Here is a 15,868-nt window from a genome sequence, read left to right as displayed (position 1 = left end):
TTAGTCTGGCAACCGTTTGTGGTGGCGGAGGTGTGTCTTTGGTCTCTCAGGCAACTGGAGCAAGGAGGTACAAATGTGGGGAGGAGGGATTTGTGGGAAGGGCTGTAGCTCAGTGGTAGAGCATCTATCTGCCTTGCAAGCAGGAGGTCAGAGGCTCAATCCCCAGCATCTCTAGGTAGGGCTGGAAACGATTCCCTGCCTGAATGCCTGGAGAGCAGCAGCCAGGCAGTGTTGACATTACCGAGTAAGATGGACCAGTGCGCCAACCACTACAAGGTTCCTAAACTTAACCATACTGTGGCATTGGGGTCCTGCCGTTCAGCACTGCCTTCCTGCCCTTCAGTCTTTCATCTGGACATCTTTAGCTAAAGGGGAGCCTTGACAAACGAACTCTCGTGTGTTTTCCAATAACTGTTTGCCCAAATGTACAGCAGTACAGGGACAGGGGGCACTTGCGGCCCTCCAGGGGTGGCGTTAGGGTCCAGCTCTCATCATCCATGACCAGAATTTTGCGGATATCATGGACTGTAAAAAAGACAAATAATTGGGTGTTAGAACAAATTAAACCAGAACTATCACTAGAAGCTAAAATGATGAAACAGGTTATGATACTTTGGACACATCATGAGAAGATATGATTCGCTAGAAAAGACAATAATGCTGGGGAAAACAGAAGGGAGTAGAAAAAGAGGAAGGCCAAACAAGAGATGGATTGATTCCATAAAGGAAGCCACAGACCTGAACTTACAAGATCTGAACAGGGTGGTTCACGACAGATGCTATTGGAGGTCGCTGATTCATAGGGTCGCCATAAGTCGTAATCGACTTGAAGGCACATAACAACAAACAAACAAATCCCCCACCACCACTGTATTTTTTATGCTGGGGAAATGTTGCCAGTTGAACTTCTGCCTGTCGTACAGAAACCCTGCCATCCAGTTCTGTAACAATCTGCATCGGTGACATTGCCGGCTGTCGAGGCTCATCCCGCGGCCTCCGTTCGGGTTTCCTTGTCTTCTGCTGCCCCCTGGCGGCTTGTCGTCTCCATTGCCTGTATGAGCGCTTAATAGCATACCCGCCCCTCACTTCCTGCCTCGCTCAGCCGCCTTGGGTGGAACAGGAAGGGCTTTGCCGTTTGCAAGATTTGCTGCCTTTACTCCCTGGAAAGGCTTCTCTCCTCTTCCTCCTGGATCACTGCCCCAAATATGCCGGTAAGATCTGTGTGCGTTTGAGAATTGCACGCAGGTTCATTTAACTGCGGTCGTTTTTTTAAAAATAAATGCTACTAGTGCAGGGGAGGGAAAAAAGGAGAAGTAGGAAATATGGTGAAAGATGCTGGGCCCGGGGAGTGGGGGAAGAGGTTGTATTCACCGGTCGCCGTTTATTCCTTTTCTGTGGTAAAAAACGTGTCCAGCAAGGAGGTTGGGGTATCTCTAAACTCTCTCTCTCTCTCTCTCTCTCTCTCTCCAATGTACTATTTGGGTTTGTGATTTCTGCGCCGCATCAGCCTTGTGTTGCTCATGGCTAGGAGTGTCAGCCTTGGTGAAAAAGGAGAACTTCCTTATATAGCCAATGGGGTTTTAAAAGTAGCAGAGTCTCTGCGGTGGATAGTTGTCTGTGCAACATCCTTGTCGGAAAAAAGGGGGGGTGGAGTTTTTGAGGTGTATCTGACAGCGGCACTGGACAGTAGTCAAATCTCCAGGCAAAGCAAACGTCTGTTGCCTTTTGTTTTTAAAGTTGCTCTTTCAAAACCTTGAGCCAAATATAATACTTGATATCCAGAGTCTAATATCCAGAGCTGTAGTGGAGGCTACTAAAAGACCACTAGCTTGATGCCTGGATATAAGCCTAGTTGGCTGGTGCCTTGTAAACCAAGTCCATGATCTCATTTCTTAGGGTGTGAAAGACTGGCAAGTGTTTGTAGAGTGGGGGTGAAGTGTTGTCTTGCAGCTGTGCTCATTTGCCTGAATCACCTACACCAAGGGTTCTCAAACAGTGGACCACCAGCTTCATTCACACAGTGCTCGGCACGACTGTAAAAAGGCAATTGAAAATCCTACAGCACCTTACAATTGCTGCAAACGGCAGAAAAGGCATTCAGTGATCCGCCAAGACCTTTGGCAATTTTCAAGTGGTCTGTAGAGGAAAAGTTGGGGAACTACTGACCTATGCTCACTAGACCTGCAACTACCTTAATAAACACCTTGCATTTCACTCAAGATCTTGCCTAGAGGCCGAGGCTGGACCAGTTGACCTTCCGGTCGAGAGATGGGGAGCCTGTGGCCAGATGATCTAAGACTGCCGCCCTGGACTCCTTTGGAGAATGGTGCAGGAGATAAATCTAATAAACAAACTCTTGTCATCCCTGGTGATTGGCTATGCTGGCTGAGATTAATGAGAGTTACAGTCCAACAGCATCTGGAGGGCCACAGGTTCTCCATTCTGTTCTGGTCAGTTCAGCAGGTGTATTTGATGGCATCAAATGTACCAGGCCTTGCTTCTTTGTCTAGAATGGGGGCAGCCAATGTAGTGCCCTCTAGAATGCTTTGGACCACAACTCCCATCAGCCCCAGTCAGGAAAGTCAAATTGCCATGGATAATGGGAGTTGTAGTCTACAGCAGCCTTTCCTAACCTTGTGTGTGTGTGTTATGTGCCTTCAAGTCGATTACAACTTATGGCGACCCTATGAATCAGCGATCTCCAGTAGCATCTGTTATAAACCACCCTGTTCAGATCTTGGAAGTTCAGGTCTGTGGAATCAATCCATCTCTTGTTTGCCCTTCCTCTTTTTCTACTCCTTTCTGTTTTTCCCAGCTTTATTGTCTTTTCTAGTGAATCATGTCTTCTCATGATGTATCCAAAGTATGATAACCTCAGGTTCATCATTTTAGCTTCTAGTGATAGTTCTAGTTTAGTTTGTTCTAACACCCAATTATCTGTCTTTTTCATGGTCCATGGTATGTGCAAAACTCCTCCAACACATTTCAAATGAGTTTATTTTTCTCTTACCCACTTTTTTCACTGTCCAACTTTCACATCCATACATAGAGGTCGGGAATACCATGGTCTGAATTATCCTGACTTTGGTGTTCAGTGATACATCTTCGCATTTGAGGACCTTTCCTAGTTCTCTCATAGCTGTCCTCCCCAGTCCTAGCCTTCTTCTGATTTCTTGACTATTGTCTCCATTTTGGTTAATGACTGTGCCAAGGTATTGATAATCCTTGACAAGTTCAATGTCCTCATTGTCAACTTTAAAGTGACATAAATCTTCTGTTTTCATTACTTTAGCCTTCTTGATGTTCAGCTGTAGTCCCTCTTATGTGCTTTCCTCTTTAACGTTCATCAGCATTCCTTTCAGATCATTACTGGTTTCTGCTAGTAGTATGGTATCGTCTGCATATCTTAAATTATTGATATTTCTCCCTCCAATTTTCACACCTCCTTCATCTTGGTCCAATCCTGCTTTCCATATAATATGGTCTCCATATAGATTAAACAAATAGGGTGATAAAATACACCCCTGTCTCACACCTTTTCTGATGGAGAACCAATCAGTTTCTCCATATTCTGTCCTTACAGTGCCTCTTGTGCAGGTTGCGCATCAGGACAATCAGATGCTGTGGCACCCCCATTTCTTTTAAAGCATCACATAGTTTTTCATGATCTATAAAGCACAGGGTGATTTTTTTTCTGAAATTCCTTGCTCTGTTCCATTATCCAACGTATGTTTGCAATATGATCTCTGGTGCCTCTTCCCTTTCTAAATCCAGCTTGGACATCTGGAATTTCTCACTCCATATATGGTAAGAGCCTTTGTTGTAGAATCTTGAGCATTATTTAACTTGCATGGGATATTAAGGCAATAGTTCGATAATTACTGCATTCCCTGGGATCCCCATTCTTTGGAATTGAGATGTATATTGAGTGCTTCCAGTCTGTGGGCCATTGTTTTGTTCTCCATATTTGACAATTTTTTGTCAAAATTTGGACAGATTTCATTTCAGTAACTTGTAGCAGCTCAATTGGTATGCCATCTGTTCCTGGTGATTTGTTTCTTCCAAGTATTTTAAGAGCAGCTTTCACCTCACATTCTAAAATGTCTGATGGTTTATGGTTTCTCCTAACCTTTTATTAAACTGTTATTGTAGGCTGCATTAACAGAAGTATAGTTTCTAAATTGTGTGAAGTATTGGTTCCACTCTATTTGGCACTGGTTAGGCCTCGAGTACTGCATCCATTTCTGGACACCACACTTTTAGAAAGATGCAGATAAACTGGAACGGGTTCAGAGTGGGGCAATAAGGATGATCAGGGGACTGGAAACAAAGCCCTGTGAAGAGAGACTGAAAGACCTGGGCATGTTTAGCCTTGAGAAGAGAAGACTGAGGGGAGATATGATAGCACTCTTCAAGTACTTGAAAGGTTGCCACACAGAGGAGGGCTGGGATCTCTTCTCAATCGTCCCAGAGTGCAGGACATGGAATAATGGGCTCCCCCTTGCTGGAAGCAGCCAGAAAGTGAGAAGGGGGAAGAAAAAAATAAAGAGAGAGAAATGTAGGAAACTAGAGGAGAGAAAACTTGACCGGGCTATTGTTCATCAAGGTGGGACTGCTTGTGGGCTCCTGTACCTTTAACAGTTGAGCAGAAGTGGGGATTTCAGCAGGTATAGTTTCTACACTACTATTAAAGGTGCAGGAGTCCCCATCTTCTTTTCCATTTGGCCACCCTATTTGTGGGTCAGGTTTGATCCAGGAGGCCAGTAGTTGCCAACCCCTCTTCTCACTTTAAGGACCTGTGACCCGTTAATAAATTTCAGGGGAGTGGGGAAGTGTGCATCTTCTTCTGTATATTTTCAGGACAACATGTAAACAGGTTTTCTTTGTGTTTGACCTTTCCCCCCCCCATTGCTCATTCACCATTTTCTTTTGTGTAACAGGCCTATCATTCTGCTCTTATGGATACTGACACCAAACTGATTGGGAACATGGCCCTGCTGCCCATTAAGAGTCAGTTCAAAGGACCAGCGCCCAGGGAAAGTAAGTTCACAGTGGGTCTCAAAAAGATTAACTCAGGTGGGCTCTAGCCCAGTGGCAGAGTAATTGCTTTGCATGCAGAGGGGTCCTAGTTCAATCCTCAGCATCTCCAGGTAGGGCTGAGGAGGAGTCCTTTCTGAAGCCCTGGAAAGTTGGTGCCAGTCAGTGTAGACAGTACTGAGCTCTAGGGAGCAACAGTCCGACCCTGTATAAGGAAGCTTTCTATGTTTCTAACCCTGGTTATATTGATTTAATTGAGATAGTTATACCCCTGTCTTGTGGTTAAAATAATTTATAGCCTGCTTCTCCTAATCCAGGAGAGCCAGTGTGGAGTAGTGGTTAAGGTGTTGGACTACGACCTGGGAGACCAGGGTTCGCATCCCCGCACAGCCATGGAGCTCACTGGCTGACCTTGGGCCGGTCACTGCCTCTCAGCTTCAGAGGGAGGCAATGGGAAACCCCCTCTTAATACTGCTTACCATGAAAACCCTATTCATAGGGTCACCATAAGTTGGGATCAACTTGAAGGCAGTCCATTTCCATTTTCTGCGATGCTAGAATAATCTGGCCAGGTTTGAATGCTGCTGCCTGCTTCTCTGTCACTCTCACCATCTGACTGAGTTGTTTAGAACAGTTGCTTTTTTGTGTGCAAATTTATGCTGGTTAATTTTATTAATAGTCTGGTATAATTGTCTGTAAAGGCCTGAAGTCTCTTTAAGTCCTCATTTAAATGGATATTTACATCAAGTTTTTACGTTGATGGCACTCGCCCATCACAGTAAGCCAAGCTCACCAGCTTATCATGGTTTCCCATGAACAGACAGTGTGCTGGTCCACACAGCCCAATCCCTCCTGCTTTGCACCTCCCCCTGCATAAGCCAGTGTGGTGTAGTGGTTAAGGTGTTGGACTATGACCTGGGAGACCAGGGTTCGAATCCCCACACAGCCATGAAGCTCACTGGGTGACCTTGGGCCAGTCACTGCCTCTCAGCCTCAGAGGAAGGCAATGGGAAACCCACTCTGAATACCGCTTACCATGAAAACCCTATTCATTGGGTCGCCATAAGTCGGGATCGACTTGAAGATAGTCCATCTCCTATTCCAAGGCTCCTGGATCTGTTTACAGAATAAAATTCCACACAAAAATGTTATATATGAAATCAAGTGGGTATAAAAAATATACAGGAAGTCTACCTTAAGATCAATAGCAAACAATAAGCAATGTCGGGGATATGCACAAATATTGAAAACAGGCCATAAGAAGAAGCCTGAGTAAACACATGTGTTTTTAACAGTCTTTGGATGCTGTGGATGCCCCCCATTCAGTGGGGTGGGGGAAAGTGTTCCCAAGAGTGGCTGCCACCTGGAACAGGCCTGTTTCTGTGTCGTTGCTAAGCAACGTATTGCAAAATGCGACGCTGCTAAGGAGGTCTGTAAGCAGCACGTCAAAGCATTCTGTTCAGACGTGCGTTTCGCAGGGGTTGTTCCTGAGCCCAGTCATATGCATCTTATTTAGCCCCTGTCTGTGCTATACATTTGAAGCAATCTCATACTGCTTGAATCAATCATGGCTTTCCCCAAAGAATCCTGGGAAGTGTAGTTTGTGAAGGGTGCTGAGAGTTGTTGGGGGGGGTCCCTCTTCCCCTCACAGAGCTACAGTTCTCACCGTTTCTGGCAGGAGGGATTGATTGTTAAACCGCTCTGGGAATCATAGCCCAGTGAGGGGAATGGGGGGCTCCAAAAGACCCAGCATCCATAACAAACTATAGCTCCTAGAAATTCAGGCTGTAATTCTGTAAGTACACTCTTACCTTGGAATAAGTCTTATTGAACTTGATGGGGTTTACATCTACTTTTATAGGACTGCAGTATAGGCAGGGGTGTAGTCATCCAGGGTCTCTGGGGGTCTTAGGCCCCTTACGCTTTTGAGAGAAGGGTCCCAGCAGGGTCCCTTTGTCTCCAGCATCCTATGAGCCAATAAGCAGGAAAAGGGAGTGTTTTGGTCACTGAGAAGAGTCTATTAACATGCTTTCTTGTCTTTTCCTTCTGATTAGAGCCAATCAGAGTGAAATGAGGTGAGTCAGCCACTGAGAAGGCTCTTCTCTTTCATGCTCATAGAAGGTTCTATAATCTTAAAGGGGGTGTGGCTATGAGGGGGCGTGGCTGTGACGATCATACAGGGACCCTGCACTTCTGAATTCACCACTGCACTTCTGATTATCGGACATCTTCAGGAGTCATTTCTTAGGATGCCTCATCTTCTATATGATTCCAAATACATTTAAACTCTTCCCTTTCTTTGTAGCAAAAGATACAGACATCATCGACGAAGCCATCTACTACTTCAAAGCAAACGTCTTCTTTAAAAATTATGAAATCAAGGTAAGGAAGTTTAAAAAGGCTGCTTTAACATGCTTGCAGTGCTTAGTGAGTAACAGACTCTAGAAGGCGAGCGGCTTGTTCTCTGAAACACAGACAATAAATATGGGCATAACAGTGACTTAAATACATAAAGAATGCAGCATGTTAACAGGGTTTAGTTGTGCCCGTCGTAAGAAGAGCCCTGCTGAAAAGTCCACCTTATCCAGCACACATTTTCCTAACAGTCACCAGACAGAGGGTTCCAGGAAGCCCCCAAACAAGGATGAAGGCAATTTCCCCTGTCAACTGGTATTCAGAGGTAGACTGCTTCTGAATATGGAGGCTCCGTGTAGCATCCTACTAGCCATGATGGATATGCTCGTGCCTCCACTCTCGGAGGTAGTATGCTTTTGAATACCATTTGCTGGAAACCACAGGAGGGAGAGTGCTCTTGCACTCAGGTCTTGCTCGTGGGCTTCCCATGAGCATCTGGTTGGCACTGTGTGAACAGGATGCTGGACTAGATGGGCCGCTGGCCTGATCCAGCAGGCTCTTCTCATGTTCTTACATTCTTATCCTGGCTAACTGCTGTTAGTAAACACATCTCCCATCCTAACCCCATTATCCAATACGTTTTTTAAACTATTTAAGTCAGTGGTGGGGACTTCAGTACATTGATAATGTATTATTATTATTATTATTACTATTACAGTTTGTATGCCACTTTTTCTTATAAATATGTTCAAAGCAGTTCACAACAAAACAAAAATACAAATCACTAAATCAGTAACAATCAAATACTAAACTATTTAAGAACAAAAGAATCCAACAAATAACTCAATTTGATGACCATTATATTTAAAATAATAATAAAACAAACTATCAATCAAGTAAAACATATCAATTAATAACAAACATAATAAGCGGCTTGAGCGGAGATGGAGACGAACTCCCGACGAATGCAATTATGAGCTGGTTCGTGCTTCTACTAAGCTCTATGTAGGAGCAGTGAGGGCGGCAAAAAAACAACATTTCGCCGCCTCTATTCAGTCATCTCTCTCATGCCCACGGGAGCTTTTTAAAGTGGTTCGTGGCCTACTCCATCCAGGCCTACAAGATACGGCAGATACATCGGTAGCTCGATGTAATAAATTTGCTGAACACTTCCAGCATAAGGTCTCATGCATTCGCCGGGACTTAGACTCCTATTTAATAGCAGTTAATCCTACTGAGGTGTCCGGAGCACAGTCTTGTCATGTTTTGTTGGATGAGTTTCAGTTGGTTCAGTTCGAGGATGTGGACAAGGTGCTTGGACAGGTTCGTGCGACCACTTCGGTACTGGATCCTTGCCCCTCTTGGCTAATTAAAACTAGCAAGGAAGGAACAGTTGGCTGGGCCAAGGAAGTGATTAATGCCTCTTTACGAGAGGGAGTGGTCCCTGGCTGTCTGAAAGAGGCGGCAGTGAGACCACTCCTGAAAAAAACTTCCTTGGACCCGGAGGATGTCAGCAGCTACAGACCAGTAGCCAATGTTCCGTTCCTGGGCAAGATCTTGGAACGAGTGGTTGCTGACCAGCTCCAGGCGCTATTGGATGAAACCGATTATCTAGATCCATTTCAATCGGGGTTCAGGCCTGGTTTTGGCACTGAGACTGCCTTGGTCGCCCTGTTTGATGACCTATGTCGGGAGAGAGACAGAGGGAGTGTAACTCTGTTGATTCTCCTTGACCTCTCAGCGGCTTTTGATACCATCGACCATGGTATCCTTCTGGAGAGGCTTGCAGAGTTGGAAGTTGGAGGCACTGCTTGGCAGTGGTTCCGCTCCTACTTAGCGGGTCGTCTCCAGAAGATAGTGCTTGGGGAACATTGCTCAACACCGTGGGTTCTCCAATGTGGGGTCCCGCAGGGTTCGGTTCTGTCTCCCATGCTTTTTAACATTTATATGAAGCCGCTGGGGGCGGTCATCAGGAGTTTTGGAGTGCGTTGTCATCAGTATGCTGATGACACGCAGCTCTACTTCTCCTTTACATCTTCAGGTGAGGCAGTCGACGTGCTGAACCGTTGCCTGGCTGCGACAATGGACTGGATGAGAACTAACAAACTGAGACTCAATCCTGACAAGACTGAGATGCTGTTGGTGGATGGTTTCTCTGATCGGATGGTGGATATATACCCTGTCCTGGATGGGGTTACACTCCCCCTAAAGGAACAGGTGCGTAGTCTGGGAGTCATCTTAGACTCTTCCCTCACACTTGAGGCTCATGTAGCCTCGGTGGCCCGGAATGCGTTCTACCAACTTTGGTTGGTAGCCCAGCTACGTCCCTATCTGAGTAAGGAGGACCTCGCATCAGTGGTACATGCTATGGTAACCTCGCGTCTGGACTACTGCAATGCGCTTTACGTAGGGCTACCTTTGAAGACGATTCGGAAGCTACAGCTAGTGCAAAATGTGGCAGCCAGACTGCTAACAAGAACTAAGCGGTCTGAGCATATAACACCTGTGCTAGCCCGTTTGCACTGGCTTCCAATATGCTTCCGGGCCAGATTCAAAGTGTTGGTGCTTACCTATAAAGCCTTATACGGCGCGGGACCACGATATCTGTCGGAACGCCTCTCCCGATATGAACCGGCCCGTACACTACGGTCTACTACGAAGGCCCTCCTCCGGGTTCCGACTCATAGGAAAGCCCGGAGAGTGGTGACAAGATCTAGGGCCTTCTCAGTGGTGGCCCCCGAACTATGGAATGGTCTCCCCGAGGAGGTGCGCCTGGCGCCGACACTATCATCTTTTCGGCGCCAGGTTAAAACCTTTCTCTTCTCTGAGGCATTTTAATTCCAGTTAATTCTAAATTATTATATTTTGATTTTAGACTGTACAGTTTTTTGTACAGTTTTGTATTGTGATATATTGTATTGTGTTATTTTTATTGTATTTTTAATGTTCACCGCCCAGAGAGCTGTTGCTAGTCGGGCGGTATATAAGCTTAATAAAATAAAATAAAAATAAAAAATAAGCCTAACAATACAAGAAGACAGACAGCTGCTCCAGCTCAGATGTTACAGCTTCTGATAGTACTTTTTCTTTTGTTTGCTATTCACAAAGAGCTTTATTCAGTTCTAGTATTGGAGAAGAGGAAAAGCAAATATTGTTCCCTCTCATTTCTTATGTTCAGGTGATGAGGGCCGATGCTTATACTCTCCAATACTTATGTGTTTTTTTAGTGAATTCCCTAATTCCCATTTCATGTGTTGTTGTTTTTTAATTGGTTTTAGGCTGTATTTTTTAAAATTATTTTTCAAACATTTATTCTTAGAATGAAGCCGATAGAACTTTGATCTACGTAACTCTCTACATTTCGGAATGCTTGAAAAAGCTACAAAAGGTAACAGCGTTGGGCGGCTTTGAAAGGGCGTTGGCCTTCGTGAATTTGTATAGCAATGGCTACTAGTCATGATGGCTCTATTATTACCTCCACTATCAGAGGGAATGTGCTTCTGAATACCAGTTGCTGGAAACCAGAAGAGGGGCGAGTGCTCCTGTGCTCAGGTCCTGCTTGTGGGCTTCCCATTAGGGCGTCTGGTTGGCCACTGCGAGAAGAGGAAGCTGGACTAGAGGGGCCATGAAGCAGTCTAAGTCAGACCATCAGGTCCATCTAGATCAGTATTGTCTGCACTGACTGGCAGCGGCTCCAGGGTTCCAGGCAGGGGACATTCCCAGCCCTACCTAGAGAGGCCAGGGATTGAACCTGGAACCTTCTGCATGCAAAGCAGGTGCTCTGCCCCTGAGCGATAGCTTTTCTTGTTTTCTTAGAGTTCAGAGCTTGTTGTTGTCTTTTTAAATGAAAGGAATTATTATTATTTCAATGTTTTGTTCACATGGAGGTTTCAGGTTGGGTTACAACAGTTTAAAATATATACTTGCAAACAAATTAGAACTTAAAATCACAAAAATAGGGTGGATCCTAACAATGTACATCTCAGGTGTCAAAGGTCAGGATAAAGAGTCACCAAAAACTGTATAGTGAAGTTGCCAGACACACCTCTGTGGGGAGGAAATTCCACAATTTAGGGGCCACCACAGAGCATGCCTTCTCCAGGGTCACCACCACCCCAAACTTCAGAGGACAGAGGAGTGGCCAAGAGGGCCCCCTCTGCTGATCTCAACCCCTGAGAGGGTCTGTAGGGAAGGAGACAAACTTTCAGATATTTGAGACCTAAGTTGTTCAGGGCTTTTAACCCTAACATGAGCACCTTGAATCGAACTGGCAACCAATCCAGCTGTTTTGAAACAGGGGTTATGTAAGTGCTAAAAGGAACTCCAGCCAGTCATCTGGCATTTTGGACCAGCTGAAGTTTCCGAGTCATCTTCAAGGGCAGCCCCAGGTACAGCGCTTTGCAGTAATCCAGTCTGGAAGTTACCAGAGCGTGGAGTACAGTGGCCAGATCCTTTCTGTGCAAAAGGAGCCGCAGCTGGCAAACCAGCTGTTGCTGGAAAAAGGCACTCCTAGCCACCAACGCAGTTTTCTTTTGAAAGTAGAAATGTATTCTTTGCCCATGCCTGATCTTTTTTTTCAGGGAGGGAGGGGTGTTGAAAATAAACTTGTTACATTGGAAACCAGTGTTTGGGATTTAAGTATATTTATCTGTAGAGAGCCTAATGTCACAAAAAGGCTGATCGTTACTGTAGACTTCTAGCTCTTAAGGCTGTGATCCTAAATGCACTTACTAGGGCATGGAGGAAAAACCTGTGGCCCTCTGAATGCTGTTGGACTACAACTCCCATCAGCCCCAGCCAGTGTATAGGGATGGTGGGACCTGTAGCCCATCAACATCTGGAGGGTCACAGGTTTCCCATTCCTGTACTCTGAGCCAGTTCCTTTGAACACAGTGGGACTTGCTTCTGAGTAGCCGTGCATAGGATTGTGCTGTAATACTGCAGCTTCCCATTGCCACTGAGTAGCAAATGGGTAGAGATCCCCAAAACCATAGAAGGATGGCCCTCCCTCATTCTAGAGAGAAGTCTGGTTGAAGAGTGTGTTCCTAGTACATTCTGGTTAGTTATTGTGACGTCTTTTTGTCACTGGATCTTGCTTTCTTCTACTCTGTTTGCCTCCAGTGCAATTCCAAAGGCCAAGGAGAGAAAGAAATGTATACATTAGGAATCACAAATTTCCCGATCCCTGGAGAGCCGGGATTTCCACTGAATGCTCTCTATGCCAGACCCAGCAACAAGCAGGAGGAAGGTAAGGGTGGGTTCACCGTGAGGACTACAAGCTTGAATTGGTGGATTAATCCACTAATTGCCTAATCTTAAACGTGTTTATTCAGAAGTACTACTGAGTTCAAGGGGGCTTACTCTTGGGTAAGGATGCATAGGATTGAGACCTTCCCACTGCATAAGTAGCAGTCCCCAAAGCAGCTTTTGCCCCTGTTTCCCTACAACTAATTTCCCATGTATCATTTACTCCAGCTTCCACTCTTTCTACTTTGCCAACGTGCAGCCTGATTTACAGGTCTGAGTGTGTCCGTGCGTCGCCTCTGCCCATGAGCTGATCCATTCAGTCTGATGGAAGGATCGGATCCATGTGAGCAATGGAATGCACAGACTGGCTTGCTCCACTGGATTGGAGAAGGAACTCCCTTGAATGAGTCAGAGTTTGCTGCTTCTGAACAGTAATGTCCAATCCATAAATAAATAGAGAAATCTAGGCTTTATTTATTTATTTATTATTACATTTGTATACTGCCCCATAGTCGAAGCTCTCTGGGCGGTTTACAGCAATTAAAAAACAATAAAAACAAACATACAAATTTAAAAACACAAAAAACAATGTAAAAACACAATTTTAAAAAAATTAAAAGCAAGTTAAAAACACATGCTAAAATGCCTGGGAGAAGAGGAAAGTCTTGACCTGGCACTGAAAATATAACAGTGTTGGCGCCAGGCACACCTCATCAGAAGGATCATTCCATAATTTGGGGGCCACCACTGAGAAGGCCCTCTCCCTTTAGCCCAATAGAGAACATTCCAGCTTGTTATGTGAAGAGTTTTCAAAGGAGGAAAGGGGCAATGCCTCTTCACCTGCAGGCTGGCTGCAGAAACCACTCTTTGGCAAGTGGAGTGGCTACAGCTTGGCTGCTGAAAGTATTCTTTGGGAAGCAGGACACGGCAGCACCAGCTGGTGGATCCATGTTAGTGGGTTAGTGAAATCCGCTCTGGACTTTAGTTAGAACTTTAGTCTAAACGCCTTGAAAGTTCGGACTAAAAGGTGAGGCGGATTCCATTGCCCCAGGGACATGGAGCCTCCAATCACCACTGGGGCACAGTGATGAATTAAAGCAGCTCTATGCTTTGACAATGGGAGGAAAATATGTTAAAATTGCCGAACCCTTTTGACTGAACAGAAAGTATATAATATGATCTGGTCTTAGCTGGGTGTACTTCTTTGTTTTTTAAGAGATTATGAGGGCCTACTTGCAGCAGCTGAGGCAAGAAACTGGCCTGAGGCTTTGTGAAAAGGTCTTTGATCCCCAGAGTGACAAACCCAGCAAGGTAAGATGTTGATCTCATCTGTGGCTTGGCTCTGTTTAAGCCAGGGGTGGCTAACCTGCAGCTGTCCAGGTGGGGTTTGAATAAATGTTCTGTTTATATAACTGTGTCAGCCTTCCCTAACCTGGTGCTCTCAAGATGTTGGATTCCCAACTCCCATCATCCTTCACCTGCATAGCCAATGGTCAGGGATGACGGGAGTTGCAGTCCAAAACACCTGCAGAGCATCAAAGGCTGTTTTATGGCAATGTACCCTGAGCCAATTGGATAAAGGTTGGAATGTGCCAAAATAAATACATTAAGCATATCAGCAATCAGGGTGTGTTTTGTATATGTACCTTTTTACTTCACAAACACTCGTTTGGGCAGAGCCAGATTTGATAGCAAGCACTGGACTGCTGTCAAACAGAAGCTCTGTGTTTAGTTTTCCCCTGGATGTCTCTTGTGGGACATGAGGGGGGAGCCTGACAAAGGGCTTCTGTTTTCAGCAGTAGCCCCATATCTGTCATTGAGCCTAGATCTGGCCCAACTGGTCTGTGTGAAGTAAAAACCTAGGGGCATATTCAGCTAAATTCTTGCACTAGTGGAACAGCTTCAACTAGCACAAGGGGTTTTTCTCCCCCAATGCCATCCCCTAATCTGCTCCAGACGGTTGGAGGACATATTTTTTGGGGGGGAGAGAGGGAAGAACATTCTATTGTGCAAGGAAAAACCTTTGTGCCGATAGCACATTTGAATTAGCGCTACATTGAATACAACCCAGTCAGTGCACAAACCACTGCATGATGTGAAGTCATCACACTGAGATGTTGTACCATCCAGTTGTGCGTAGCAAGGTGTGATGTCGTGTCACTTGATGAATTTCATTAGATGTTAATTGCGAGATCGGCCAAGAACAGGGCCAAAGGGATGTCGTTTTTGGTGGATGCCCTGTATTGTCTATGAATACTAGTTATGGGGGGGGATGATGACTTGAGAGTATCCCCACTCTTTCACTCCATTTTCATACCTTTCATTTCTTTTCCTTTTGTCTCACAGTGGTGGATCTGTTTTGTGAAAAGGCAGTTCATGAACAAAAGCCTGTCTGGGCCAGGGCAGTGAAGAGGAGCGCACAGGTGTCTTGTCAAAGCACTTTGCTGCCAGATGTATAAAATTTTGCCTCTGTTTTAATATATGTTTTCTACCAAGAGAGAATAAGTGCTTCTGTGGAAAGTGCTACCCACCGGTGGATGAAAAGGTAGAGCTAAAAATCACGTGCAAATCTTGTTGAGCTGGAGCTCGATGATGATCATTAATAAAAAGTGGTTTCTAGCATTGTTTTGTCTGTACTTGCATCTGACAAAGATGGACAGGGAACCTCTAGGCCAGACCTTTCCCATCCTTGGTGTCCCCAGATGTTGCTGGACTACAATTCCCATCATTCCTGACCATTGGCTGGGGTAGATGGGATTATTAATAAAAAAGTTTCTAGGCTCTAGGCCATGGGTCTGATGTTGCCTGTCAGAACCCTGCCCGTGGTCACCACCTTGTGACGGTCCCACCTCAGGGTCCTGGTCTCTTAATGGTTCTCTCACCGGCTCTAGCAAAGATCTCTCAAGATCGGGCTGCTAGGCAGCAGCACCAGACACTCCCTGTAAACAATATTGCCTTGAGACTGTGCCTTCGTCTCCTCCTGGCTTATTGCTACGTTGTGTCTGGGTGCACTTACAGGCCACAACCCCCCTGTATCTTTGTGCCTATAAAGATTACAGCTCTGGGTTGTTTTGGATACCTGATGATGTTACACTATCTCTTCACTGCTGCCACCATTGGTACTATTTCCCAACCTTGGTATATGCCCTGCCCACCCTTCTGGTCTGTGAAAGCCCCAGCCAAGGATCAGGAGTTTTGGTATACCAAGAACTATTTATTTATCTACACA

At 45.4% G+C, this 15,868-nt stretch overlaps 1 protein-coding gene across 1 annotated transcript; it reads left to right on the top strand.

The window, feature by feature from the left end:
• Nucleotides 1-1,075: 1,075 nt before the first annotated feature.
• Nucleotides 1,076-15,261, top strand: ARPC3 (actin related protein 2/3 complex subunit 3). The gene is made up of 7 exons (XM_061602949.1): nt 1,076-1,211; nt 4,941-5,040; nt 7,343-7,419; nt 10,712-10,780; nt 12,514-12,640; nt 13,856-13,950; nt 14,986-15,261. The coding sequence occupies exons 1-7, from the start codon at nt 1,206-1,208 to the stop codon at nt 15,046-15,048; spliced, it is 537 nt and encodes a 178-aa protein (XP_061458933.1). The 5' UTR covers nt 1,076-1,205; the 3' UTR covers nt 15,049-15,261.
• The last annotated feature ends 607 nt before the right edge of the window (nt 15,262-15,868 follow it).

Source organism: Rhineura floridana, chromosome 19 (assembly GCF_030035675.1).
Source record: "Rhineura floridana isolate rRhiFlo1 chromosome 19, rRhiFlo1.hap2, whole genome shotgun sequence".
NCBI classification, from domain to species: domain Eukaryota; kingdom Metazoa; phylum Chordata; class Lepidosauria; order Squamata; family Rhineuridae; genus Rhineura; species Rhineura floridana.
This window is presented reverse-complemented; position numbering and strand designations above follow the sequence as displayed.

What these genes read in the sequence shown, in the direction of transcription:
- ARPC3 (XM_061602949.1), top strand. An exon ending in CAGCAACAAGCAGGAGGAAG is followed by an intron (nt 12,641 to 13,855) that starts GTAAGGGTGGGT and finishes TTGTTTTTTAAG; the next exon opens with AGATTATGAGGGCCTACTTG. An exon ending in AGAGTGACAAACCCAGCAAG is followed by an intron (nt 13,951 to 14,985) that starts GTAAGATGTTGA and finishes TTTGTCTCACAG; the next exon opens with TGGTGGATCTGTTTTGTGAA.